At 34.6% G+C, this 13,949-nt stretch overlaps 1 protein-coding gene across 1 annotated transcript in view; it reads left to right on the top strand.

Moving 5' to 3' along the window:
• Positions 1 to 13,949, top strand: part of gabrb1 (gamma-aminobutyric acid type A receptor subunit beta1) — a 37,909-nt gene that overhangs the window by 17,919 nt on the left and 6,041 nt on the right. Inside the window, exons 4-6 of the mRNA XM_067385746.1 lie at positions 2,364 to 2,584; positions 6,883 to 6,965; positions 13,683 to 13,817. Coding sequence (XP_067241847.1) covers positions 2,364 to 2,584; positions 6,883 to 6,965; positions 13,683 to 13,817 — 439 coding nt within the window. The remainder of the gene's footprint in view (positions 1 to 2,363; positions 2,585 to 6,882; positions 6,966 to 13,682; positions 13,818 to 13,949) is intronic.

The following is a 13,949-nucleotide window of genomic DNA, read 5'->3' on the forward strand; positions in this document are numbered from 1 at the left end:
AAAAAACTAAATGACAAAAAGGAATAATAATGGTAATAAAATGATGAATAAATAATTAAAAGATAAATTATATAAATCAAATGATAATATAAATAAGTTATTAAATGATAAATCATATGATAAATCATATCTAACTGCATAAATGACTAATGATTATAAATTATTATAAAATTAAATTGAATAAAAAAGGGAAATGAAACAACACAGATGGATGGTTGCTCTCTTAAAGTAACGCACACAAGTTGCTATTGAGAATCTCAAGATCTTTCAATATCAAGTGAAATTAGTGAACTGAAAGCACAACAAACAAACAAACAGCAATAGAGCTTTTCACAGAACAAACTTCACTTTTCTGAGTTGTTTTGCAGTGACTTAACCAACTGGTCTCAGGGTGATTTGAAGCATATGTGAAGTCAGTTCTCCTCAAGATCACACAGGTGTTATGGTGAAGTTTATCTCATAAACTATATGGACATGATGTGCCTTTCAAGCGGAGACGGAAATATCATACTTACAAATTCAGAGCACATTAATGACTGAGCTAAGTCATATTTATGATTGGAAAATTACATGATACATGAGTTGCAAAGTGTTGTGACATTGGATGGGGCATAAAATACAGTAAATAACATTGTATAATATATCTATAATAGATAATATATTTGTGTTATACTTATTTATAGCTATCTATAATATACAATGGCATGAAAAAGTATGTGAACCCCTTGCAGAATCTGTGAAAATTAGAATTATTTTAATAAAATAAGATGGATAATAAAAAATGCTTGTTATTTTTTGTTTAGTACTGTCCTGAGTAAGATAGAATTTATTAAAATAACCCCATTCATAAGTATGTGAACCATTGATTCTCAATACTGTGTGTGGTTACCTGATGATCTACGACTGTTTTTATGTTTTGTGATGGTTGTTCATGAGTCTCTTGTTTGTCCTGAGCAGTTAAACTGAGCTCTGTTCTTCAGAAAAATCCTCCAGCTCCTGCAGATTCATCAGTTTTCAAGCATTTTTGCATATTTGAACCCTTTCCAGCAGTGACTGTAGGATTTTGAGATTCAGCTTTTCACACTGAGGACAACTGAGGGACTCAAACTCAACTATTACAAAAGGTTCAAACATTCACTGATGCTCCAGAAGGAAACACAATGCATTAAGAGCCAAGGGGTGAAAACTTTTGAATTCAAATATCAAGGTAAATTGTACTTAATTTTTCTGCCGGGAAACATGCAAGTATCTTCTGTTGGTTCCGAAGGGCAGTACTAAATGAAAAACAATGATATTTAAACAAAATAAGAAAAATGTGGACATCTTCATCCTGTTCAAAAGTTTTCACCCCTCGGCTCTTTGTGTTTAATGTTTGTCTATGTTTGAATAATTGTTTTAATAGTTGTGTTTGAGTCCCTCAGTTGTCCTCAGTATGAAAACACAGATCTCAAAATCATACAGTCACTGCTGGAAAGGGTTCAAATATGCAAAAATGCTTGAAAACTGATGAATCTGCAGGAGCTGGAGGATTTTTCTGAAGAACAGAGCTCAGTTTAACTGCTCAGGACAAACAAGAGACTCATGAACAACCATCACAAAACATAAAAACAGTCGTGGATCATCAGGTAACCACACACAGTATTGAGAATCAATGGTTCAAATACTTATGAATTGGGTTATTTTAATAAATTCAGCTATTGTTTTGTAAATGCAAACATCTTTTATGTAAAATATCTTACTCAGGACAGTACTAAACAAAAAAATAACATGCATTTTTTATTATCCCTCTTATTTTATTAAAATAATTCTCATTTTCACAGATTCTGCAAGGGGGTCACATACTTTTTCATGTCATTATATAATATATCTTTATAGAGATCAGTGTGCAGAAAGCTACAGTAGGCTGTTGCGAATACTGTAATGTAGCAAAATATATTGAATGATTTTGCAAGTTTTACATGCTGTATTTTAATCATTTTAATGATACGGAATAGATGATAATTAGCATTTAATCAGTCAACTTTTATAGTTTGCTATATGTAACACAAACATTAACTTTTTATACCATGTATAAATGAGTGATAAAAATGAATAATTCTCATCCTTTTGAATTCAGATGTAGTTGGGTTTATTGTTCTCAACTTGATTCCTTTGCTTTATTTTTGATTATTTCCCCGTTTTGTTTCCAACTTGAATGCATGACTTTTTGTAATAATGAATGCCTGATTTGGAGGTTTGAGTTTTCCAGGGGCACTTGAAGTCAGTGTGATCCACCAACATTTGACAACCAGAAAGAGTCCAAATATTTTTGGTCTTCATTTTGAACTGTAAATTAATCATTTATTTTTGTGTGTGTTTTTCAGGACTATACCATCACCATGTATTTCCAGCAGTCCTGGCGCGATAAGCGTTTGTCCTACACCGGGATCCCTCTAAATCTTACTTTGGATAACCGAGTGGCTGATCAACTCTGGGTGCCTGATACTTACTTCATAAACGACAAGAAATCTTTTGTTCATGGGGTCACAGTGAAGAACCGCATGATCCGTCTGCATCCTGATGGGACTGTGCTCTACGGTCTCAGGTCAGAGAGTTTGTGTGTGTGTCTTGTTTTTTTTATTTTATTTTTCTTATTTGTACTTTTTTAAAGTATTTTTTGTCTCACTTTTTCTCTCTCTCATGCATTAGATTAATGTTTGTCTCTTTTGCGTACATGCATCTATACATTTATCTCTGTCGGCATGTGTATGCTGTATTTTTGGCTGACCCTATTCCCCTGGCTGTCCTGATGTTGCTTTTTTAGAATTTAAAGCCCAGTGAGAGATGCGTATCCTGTCTCAGTCAGGGAATATGGGTTCTGTTTACCAAAGAAAGATGAGGCTGTCTCTGTCCGGATTGAACCAGGCTATTTGTTAGCATTCACTAATTGGCAAAAGGGGAGATCAGTTTGAAGTGTCTTAACAGGTAGCAGTCCTGTCATGTGAGGAAGATCCATTTAGATCTGCTCTGATGGATAGATCCGTTTAGATCCACTCTGATGGACAACAACAACAACAACAACAACAAAAAAACTCCCTAAGACTTCCTAGCTCATCCATCCAGATGGCAAAATTCTCTGTCTTTACTGTTATTTCTATTCCTTATGTTCTATTTTTATTATTCTTCTTTATGTAAAGCACTTTGAATTACTATTGTGTATGAAATGTGCTATACAAATAAAATTGCCTTGCCTAATTAGCAAGAGCACAGTCCAGATCTGGACCCTGATTGGTTTCATTCAGACATTATTATAATTATAACTTGTAAAGAGAACACAAAATGTAAGTCATGAGTAAATTATGTTCTCTTCTGTTTATATGTTTGGGGGTTGTAATCAGGGCTTGACAAATGTGGGTGGATTTCAGCAGTGGCATGTAACAGTCACTCCTACACTCCTACTAGCCACTTTGGCAGGTTGAATTTTATATATAGTCTAGTATATATATATATATATATATATATATATATATATATATATATATATATATATATATGTCTTTTAAAAATGCATCTGAAATAATAAATAAAGTGCAATGTAGTGTTTTCAGAAATATAGATTTACCGAAACATATCACTGCTGAAATATCTGAAATGCTTCCAATACTAATTTTCCGCAGAATAGATCATGATACCAGCTTTGGTTTCTCATCTCTCCAACAGCAAGTTGACACACAAACCCACCTCCCCTCACTCACTCTTTCATTTGCTCCAGATGAATATTGTTGGTTTTACAGGACTTTTTTTCAATTTTTGTTCTCACACCCAAAGTGAGTGCACATAAAGCCGCCTTTCAGTACTGAGTTATTTTTCGCTGCTTATTGTGCTTAAACAGTCAAATACACACAAAATAATGTCCAAATGCTAGTCCTGGCAAATATATTTACGGAAACACAGTCAGTTTTAAGTGAACGTAAACAGTTGAGAAAGACAAACAGTGTAATGGATCTGTGCGCCAGGTCTTAAAGTGAAAGCAGCCTAATATACCTGCTGTCAAATTATGAGATAATACTAAAATATCTAGATGGCAGATTTTCCACATGGTATCAATGTCACAATTGTGGCCAGTGAAAATGCTGAGTGGTTAGAGATGCACCGATAATAATTTCGATGCCGATAGTGATTATTCAGAATGATATCCGCCGATGCGATACCAATACTGATAGTTTGGTTTTTTTTTTTTCAGAAAAAAAAATAACCTCTCCCGAATGATGTTGCAAACTATACAGGGAACCCCTCATTTTGTACACACCAATATTAGAGGTTACAATTAACAACAGAGGTATTATATTCAGCAGCTGTTTATTTTCAGATATAATAATTACACTTAAATAAAAACTCAAATGTATTCCCAAGGTATACATTTCATAAGCCTTTTTTGTCTTCATGGCAAATTTACACAAACATATAATTAACAGTAAATAAGCTCATCTCTAGTGTTTATTATATATAGATAGCTGGAACTGTGAACATTGGAAAACATTCCTGAGATAAATGTGACATGATGTGACACATTATTCATAAGCTGTTTTATTGACGTCTTTCTGTGGTTAAAACACAAATAAAGATTACATGAGACATGATACATCCCGGTAAGTTGAAGGGCTACTATATCTTTCAACATACCTTTGATGTTTATGCATGTTTTTCAAGATATAACTTGTATTGAAGAGGAAGAAAAGACTCGCGCTCTGCACTGCCACCTGAGCTGAGGCATTACAGCGATCTGACACGTCACATTTAAGAGCGTCAACTCTATTTATTGTTTGAATTTCATGATAAAATGGACAGATTTTGAAAGCTGAAACTTTTATTCTTATCAGAAGTAACAAAGCACAAAGCTTTTTGCGATTTTTGGATGGGAGGCGCTACAAATAATATTTGATGTATGAAAAAAAAATGCAGACCTGGCAACCCTGGCTTGAACTACGGGTGATTAATAGGGTCAAAAAGAGCCTGCTTTAACGTCACTATTTTTAAGCTGTTAATGCATTAAAATTCAACACAAGAGTGATTTTCTTCACACCCAGTATGTATGAGTTTTTCCTCACCAGTTTGATTGACAGGATGCAATCAGCCCTGATCATCAGCAGTTTTTAAACAATCGGCATATTAGATTGATTTCTGAAGGATCATGTGACACTGAAGACCAGTACAATGACAACCAAGGCTTGACATTAACTGTGGTTAGTGGTTTTCCAAAGTTACTAGTAGAGATGCATCGGCCAACAATCGGTATCGGCCAATAGTGATAATAATAGTCTGGTCGATACCGATTGTTGGCCGATGCATCGGTGCATCTCTACTAGTAACTTTGGAAAACCATTAACCACAGTTAATGTCAAGCTTTGGTTGTCATTGTACTGGTCTTCAGTGTCACATGATCCTTCAGAAATCAATCTAATATGCTGATTTGCTGCTCAAGAAACATTTCTGACTATTATCAATGTTGAAAGCAGTTGTGGTGCTTCAGATTTTGTGGAAACTGTGATTCTTTTTTCTTTTTATTCCTTGATAAATAGAGAGTGCATTACATTATAAATGACTTTACTGTCACTTTTAGTCAATTTAATGCTTGCATGGTGAATAAAAGTTTTAATTTCCTTTCAAAAAATAAATCTTATTGACACCAAATTTGAAATCTTTTCTTGTTTTAAGTGCAAAATCTCTCTACATTCGGTTAGATTTATGCTAAAAGACAAAAAACGATTTGTCGAAAAATAAACAAGCCTTAATATCTTTAGTTTAGCTTCTATTATTGTTACTTTAAGCAAAAAAGAAAACATTAAAGGAAAATATTGATCGATTAAAGTCAAGATTCATGTCTTTCTGCAGAGGAAAAGCTGCAGTCCTACACTTCAGTGCAGAGTTTGATGTGCAGCTTTGTCAGACCGATATTCCCTCTCTCTCTCCATCTTTCTCAATACTGTATAATTTATATCTAATGTACTATGCCTGAGAGGTATGGGCATGTGCTGCTCTACAGCGGTGTGCACCTATGAGTGTGTGTCTATAAATATATGTGATCACTGATTAGATAACAGAAAAACAATACGGAGTATAATAAGGTGTTTTTGTGGGGGTGGATATACCCGTACATGTATACAGTGTGTTTATGTTGCGTTTGTCAGTAGAAAGTGCTTTATACCCATCCAGGACTGCAGAACGAAGCAATTCCATCATAAGTTGTCAAAAAGTGAGGCAGTCACGCACTGAAAGGCCACCGCGTGTGTTTCTGTGTTAATTAAAGCTCAATGTAATTAAGATCCAGCCAGAGGCATTTCAGAGAGGGGCTGCAGACATGACTGAGACAGCGTTAAGGCAATTACACAGGAGAGGAATATAACACAAGAGTGATATAAGGAACACAGTGTGTCTGCAGTGTTATTTCACCAGCAGCTTGTGAGAGAACCTTTAAATGACACGTGAATGAACAATAAACAAATATTACTGTGCATCACCATGCAATTACTTGCTACATCTATTTTACTTAATTGTGGTTAATTGGGAGATGCTTACATTTGTTATTTTGTTATATGAATAAGTACACGTGTGCTTGTCAAATTGATATTAATTCAGCTTGAATTAAAGTTCTGCCAAGCTTTCCTGAGCAGCCATAGCTTTGAATATAAATCTCATTACAGGTGGAAGCAGGTGGCTGTAACACCATCTGCTCTTAAATACTTACCTCTTCTGACATCTGGACAAAGTTCAATTTTTTCTGAAATAATCAGTATGTTTGATCAGTCAAACTCACTAACAAACTTCCTATTACTGTAGACCTTCTAAACAACTGCTCAATTGTAATAGTTTCGTGTTGTGTTGTTTTTCACTTCATATCTGTAGGATAACTACCACAGCTGCATGTATGATGGATTTGCGCAGATATCCGCTGGATGAGCAGAACTGCACGCTGGAGATCGAAAGTTGTAAGTGTTGTTCACTGATTATCCATTAACAATCATGACTAGCACAGATGGCTTGATTGCATATTCACAATTAATCATGTATATGAGTTAGTGTTGTTTAACGTACTGACCGCGATAGCAAGTCAGTACTGAAATTTTGAAAATGTGGTTCTTTGAGTGCTGTTGAGCAGATTCGTAAACACCTCTGATTGGCCTTTGTGTTTATGCGCTTATCAGATATGTCTGTGATTGGCTACAAAAGAAAGCACATGGAAATGTTTGAATTTGAAAGTGTTTAGAAAGCGGTGTTTAGAAAGACGGTCCGCTGATAGACGCCTGCTTTCAAACACTCCCGTGTGTATCTGTGTAAGCACTTGGTGAAGAACGACACTGATGTCTGTTTACAACATGTTTTTGAAGTGTTGATCATTGTAGCCAATCACAGACATATCTGTTGAGCGCATAAACACAAAGGCCAATCAGAGGTGTTTAAGAATCCGCTTAACAGTGCTTAAAGCATCACATTATTAGCTGAGAAAACAATATGAAGATTATTCAACGTCATTATAGTATCATTAAAGGGTGAGTTCACCCAAAAATGAAAATAATGTCATTTATTACTCACCTTCATGTCGTTCCACACCCGTAAGACCTTCATTCATCTCCGGAACACAAATTAAGATATTGTTGATGAAATCCGATGGCTCAGTGAGGCCTCTATTGACAGCAATGCCATTGAAAATCTCAAGATCCATAAAGGTACTAAAAACATATTTAAATCAGTTCATGGGAGTACAGTGGTTCAATATTAATATTATAAAGTGACGAGAATACTTTTTGTGCTCCAAAAGAACAAAATGCTGACTTTTCAACAATATAGTGTGATGGGCCGATTTCAAAACATTGCTTCGCAGCTTTACGAATCGAATCAGTTATTCGGATCTTCTATCAAACGGCTTAACTGCTGAAATCACGTGACTTTGGTGCTTCGAATCACTGATTCGATTCATAAAGCTTTATTTAGTTTTTTTTGGGCACACAAAAAGTATTCTCGTCGCTAAATAATATTAAGGTAGAACCACTGAACTCACATCAACTGTTTTAAATATGTTTTTAGTACCTTTATGGATGTTGAGAGTTTCAATGGCTTTGCTCTCAATAGTGGAACGACATGAGGGTGAGTAATTAATGACAGAATTTTCATTTTTGGGTGAACTAACCCTTTAAATAGACTAAAAGTTGCTTTTCAATTTTTCAAAATTTTTTTTTTTAGTTTTCTTATCATTGCACACAAGCCTTTCATGGGTAATTCATTTTACAATTGAGTTTGTTAAACCGTCCAGGGGTGCGTTTACCAAAAACATAATTTTCTGAAGTTCAGTAGTTACCAATATAGTTCAAAGGTTCAACATTTCCCAAAAACAAAAGTCCAGTGATCATTTACAAACAGCATCACAAAGTCGTGTGATTGGAACCACAGCTCTTAGTTAGGCGCATAGTTTATATTTAGTATGGCATGCGGACCTAAGTAGATCATGCTCTTAAGTGCAATCTATCATATATGCAAATTACATTCTACGTCTTTTCGTTTGAAGAAAGAAAGCGCTGTTTTTGAAGAGTGCATTGGGCGAATGTGCTCTAGAATACTGGGGAACCCTGGAGTGAACCTCCAACTGAATCAAACATCTGGAATTAAAGCAAAACCACAAAGAACAAATTGGCGAAGTAGTACAGCAATAATCTGACAATAATTCAACTCCACCACCTGCATGACTATGTCATTAATGACAGTTCTTTATTGTTGAACAAATGTGGTTTGAACTACAGATATGCAACAAAGTTACCATGGTTTCAGGAAAACGCTTGACTGGCTACTGTTCTTAATTTTTGCAATAATTAATCATACTATGGTAGTTAAAGGGTTAGTTCACCCAAAAATGAAAATTTTGTGATTAATGACAGTAATTTTCAAAAATGAAAATTACTGTCATTAATTATATCAGTGAGACCTTCGTTCATCTTCAGAACACAAATGAAGATATTTTTAATGAAATCCGAGAGCTTTCTGTCCCTCCATAGAGGGACAGATGCAACTACCACTTTCAAGGTGGAGAAAGGCAGGACATACATCATTAAAGTAATCCATGTGACTCCAGTGGTTTAACCTCAATTTTATGAAGCGACACGAGTGCTTTGTTTGCGCAAAAAAACATAATTTACCACTTTATTTTAATTACGTATATCACATCCTCTTCAGCATCTTGTGCCATGATTGTTACATTAAGACATCATGTCAAGACACACGTCTTGAGCATTGAGCATGTCTTCTGCATTTTGCAAGTTACATGTGTTTCATCTCAACGTTTTTTTAACTCAAGATCACATCCTTTGTGAATGGCTTCACATGAGAGGAGGTAAATAAAGTTAGTAATTTCTCCTCAGGTAGGAACATGGGTCAGGGGGCATGATTAATTGTGTTAGTTTTTTTCGCATTATTCTTTATATAATATAAAACATTTACAGTCCTAAAATATGTATAGAAAGAGTGAATGCAAAAAGACCACATTTTCACTGAAAGCATTATAAAGATGTATGATTTTCTTTATTGCATGTAGTTGCAAGTAACTGTTGCATGACAATGCAGCAAAAAAAACAAAAACGGTGCAATTAGTTATATAATGCTCATACATGCATCATTCATTTATCAGGAAAAATACCTGCAGAGAATATAGCTGTGCTGACTAATCTCTCTGTTTCATCTTTCCCAGTCTCTGCTACTGTCTAACTCTCTGTCACTCTTTCTTTTTGCTCTCTTTCATCTCTTCTCCTCATCTCTTTTGCACTTTGTCTCTCTCGGGGTGACAGACAGTGTTTGTAATTGCGCGTCTTCTCTGTTGGGCAGACAGCTGTAGCTCTGTGAGGCTGCTGTCATGTCAGAGCTCTGAGATGCATATCACAGCATGAAGGAGAAACCTCAACACTAACATCACAGCTGACATAAAACATGTCGCTTTCACGCGGCAAACATAAATCATGTCACCTTCACCACATTCTCATCATCCATGGGACTGGACAAGATCAGACTCACCTTTATGTAGACAAAAATACTTTAGACAAATAAGTTATTAGTTAATTACTAATAGTTATTAGTAGTTAATAGTTCACCCAAAAATTCACATTGTGTCATCATTTACTCACCCTCATTTTGTTTCAAACCTGTATTACTTTTGGTCTTCTGTGGAATATAAAAGAAGATATTTTGAAGATTTTTGGTTACCAAAATTCAAAGTTGGGAATTTAACTTTTGGAATATTGCATCAAACATTTGCGAATAAAGCACTGTTTGCATCCATTGAGTCGAAGAGAACAAAATAGTCAATTCCTGGTAAACTAGCGCTAAATACCACTAAGAAAAATGGAAGTTGCTGCAGTAGAAGCCATTGTTTATACAAATTTTTGTGTATAATAAATTATTTGTGCCTCATATCTCATATGATATCATGCATTCAGATGGCTGCTGTCTGTGAACACAATCGTGAGAGGCGCTTCTGGGAGGGAATTAAACTTAACCACTTTAACAATAGACTTTGCTCAGGCATTACAGAAAACAGCATTTCATATGCTGTTGAAGAGACGGCGCCAACTCCTGCGAGGACTTCAGAAGACGCAATCATCTGGATCAACATGCACATTGCACAATTTCTATATCCTAATTATTGTTAATGTAATTCATTTTTCAGGAGCTCATTGCTTCTACGTTCAGTTAAACTGCTAACAGTGATTGTAAATTAATTGCCTAAATTATTACATTATTTGCTAAATGCATTCTTTAAATTGTAATGTTGACATGCATTCTCTGTAAAGCTGCTTTGAAATGATATGTATCGTGAAAAGTGCTATACAAATAAATGTGAATTGAATTGAATGCTGTGCAACGAGATCCTTCCGCTGGTTGGTCCAGTTATGCCATCCCATTGCAAAGTCACGTCTTCTTTAAAGCGCATCAAGGAATTTATTAGGTAAAAATGTTACCATCATACATTCTATGTCTATCCTACACATTTGAGCAAATATGTTTTTATGCACATTTTTAGAATCTATTCACATCTTGGCGTTTCCTACGGAAGAGGATTAGGGCCAAGCAATAATAAAAAAATAAAACCATCTCGAGATTAAAGTTGTTAAATTTTGAGAAAAAAAGTCTAAATAAAATGTTGAGAATAAACTCATTAAATTACTAGAAAAAACTCGTTAAATATCAAGAAAAAAGTCGAGATAAAATGTTGAGAATAAACCCGTTAAATAACGAGAAAAAACTTGTTAAATTTCGAGAAAAAAGTCGAGATAAAATGTTGAGAATAAAGTCATTAAATTATGAGAATAGTCATTAAATTACGAGAAAAAAGTTGATAAATTATGAGTAAAAATTCGTAATTTAACGAATTTGTTCTTGTAATTTAATGACTTTTGTCTCGTAATTTAATGACTTTATTCTCAACATTTTATCTCGACTTTTTTCTCGAAATTTAACACCTTTTCTTGTAATTTAACAAATTTGTTCTCGTAATTTAACGACTTTTTTCTCGTAATTTAATGACTTTATTCTCAACATTTTATCTAGACTTTTTTCTCGAAATTTAACGACATTTTTGTCATTAATTTAACAAATTTGTTCTCATAATTTAACAACTTTTTTCTCGTAATTTAATGACTTTATTCTCAACATTTTATCTTGACTTTTTTCTCAAAATTTAACGACATTTTTCTCATAATTTAACAAATTTGTTCTCATAATTTAAAAACTTTTTTCTTGTAATTTAATGACTTTATTCTCAACATTTTATCTCGACTTTTTTCTCGTAATTTAACGAGTTTTTTCTCAACATTTTATCTCAACTTTTTTCTTGAAATTTAACGAGTTTTTTCTCGTAATTTAACGAGTTTATTCTCAACATTTTATCTCAACTTTTTTCTCGAAATTTAACGACATTTTTTTCATAATTTAACAAATTTGTTCTCATAATTTAACAACTTTTTACTCGAAATTTAACGACATTTTTCTCATAATTTAACAAATTTGTTCTCATAATTTAACAACTTTTTCCTCGGAATTTAATGACTTTATTCTCAACATTTTTTCTCGACTTTTTTCTCGAAATTTAACGACATTTTTCTCATAATTTAACAAATTTGTTCTCATAATTTAACAACTTTTTTCTTGTAATTTAATGACTTTATTCTCAACATTTTATCTCGACTTTTTTCTCGAAATTTAACAACTTTTCTTGTAATTTAACAAATTTGCTCTCGTAATTTAACAGCATTTTTCTCATAATTTAACAAATTTGTTCTCATAATTTAACAACTTTTTTCTCGGAATTTAATGACTTCATTCTCAACATTTTATCTCGACTTTTTTCTCGAAATTTAACAACTTTAATCTCGAGATGGTTTTATTTTTTATTATTGCTTGGCCCTAATCCTCTTCTGTAGTTTCCATCCAGCAGGGGTTTTTTTTTTTTTTTTGCAATATCCCAAAATGCGCATAAAAATAGGTGGATGGAAACATAGCTATTGACTTCCATTTTATGGTTAAAGAGATTATGCAACAATACAACATTTTATGTGATTTTAATTGGTACAGTCAATACAGTGGAAGAGGAACAGGCCAAAAACCTTTTGGAACAGTCATGGGACACGAGAGTGTACCCTTTATTGTCACAAATCCAGAGGCCCTGTTTCCACCTGGTATTAAGATGGTCGATCGGATTACAAGAAGACGAAGGAGACACCTTCCTGTTAACACCTGGTATTTTAATCCGTCTCTTTTGTCCACTTTCAACCACTTCTGTCCTGATTTCTTTGCGTGGAGAGTCTATGGTCAGGTAAATGCAGGGGCTTTTTCAAATCTTTTGATCCAATGGACAAAATAAGCTTGTGCAATTTACATATTAATGCACCCGGAGATGGAGGAAAAATATATGGAGAGCTGTGAGTGTGTGTTAGAAATCAGGAATGGTGAGATAGCATTGTGCTTGATATGTTTTCATCTTCAAACCAAACTTTGGTCTTCAGCCGGCAAAGTTTAAATCCCGTCTGGCTGGCGTGCTTCCCATAATGTTTATACATTAAATCAGTAGGCGGTCTTTTGTGGCTGTTCGAACACATTCAGCCACATGAGCATTTACACTACGAAAGCAATGTATGCGTTTTCAACTACCTCTGGAAGTGGTCGAAAGTGGACAAGGTCAATGTTTTACACCCTGTTTACACCTGTATTTAGTGTCATCTACTTGTGATCCGATCGTCTTAATACCAGGTGGAAACAGGGTCAGCTGACGGGCAATTTCAGACTCAAACATTAAAGAGAAGAGGACTGGGAAGAGTAGACCTTCATGAGGATTATCTCTGTGCTTCAGTCACTCAGGAGTCTAGACTGATGTTTCTTTTGATTGGACTTAATGAAGAACAGGGAGAATTGACTATCGTAATACTTTATCCTCTAATTAAGCTTTAATGTTCTGCAGTACTGTGCTCTCCTGGAGATAAGCACGGAGAGTCTGCAGGGACAATCTTGTCAGTTAGACCTGGACCTCTCAGAGAAGTGTTCTCAATCACATGCTGATTTACACCACTGACAACACAGACTGTGGGAACGTGAGAGAGGCAGCTTTCCCTTTGAGCCAGCATGCTGTTTTGTGTATTTCTGAATGTTTCTGTCCTTCTTTTGTTTCTCAGATGGCTACACTACAGATGACATTGAGTTCTACTGGCAGGGAGGAAGTTCAGTGACGGGGGTGGACAACATTGAGCTGCCGCAATTCTCTATTATTGATTATAAAACACTGTCTAAGAAAGTTGTGTTTGCCACAGGTACAGTGCACTCCCTGCATATTCATGAGATGAATAGACTTTCTTTTGAGATGAGTCAGCCCTCCTTGGTACTGTATGTCAAGTTTCTTTCAGTTTACATCAATCCAAAAATGATTCATTAACATATAGTTG

This window comes from Chanodichthys erythropterus, chromosome 5, assembly GCF_024489055.1.
Source record: "Chanodichthys erythropterus isolate Z2021 chromosome 5, ASM2448905v1, whole genome shotgun sequence".
NCBI lineage: Eukaryota > Metazoa > Chordata > Actinopteri > Cypriniformes > Xenocyprididae > Chanodichthys > Chanodichthys erythropterus.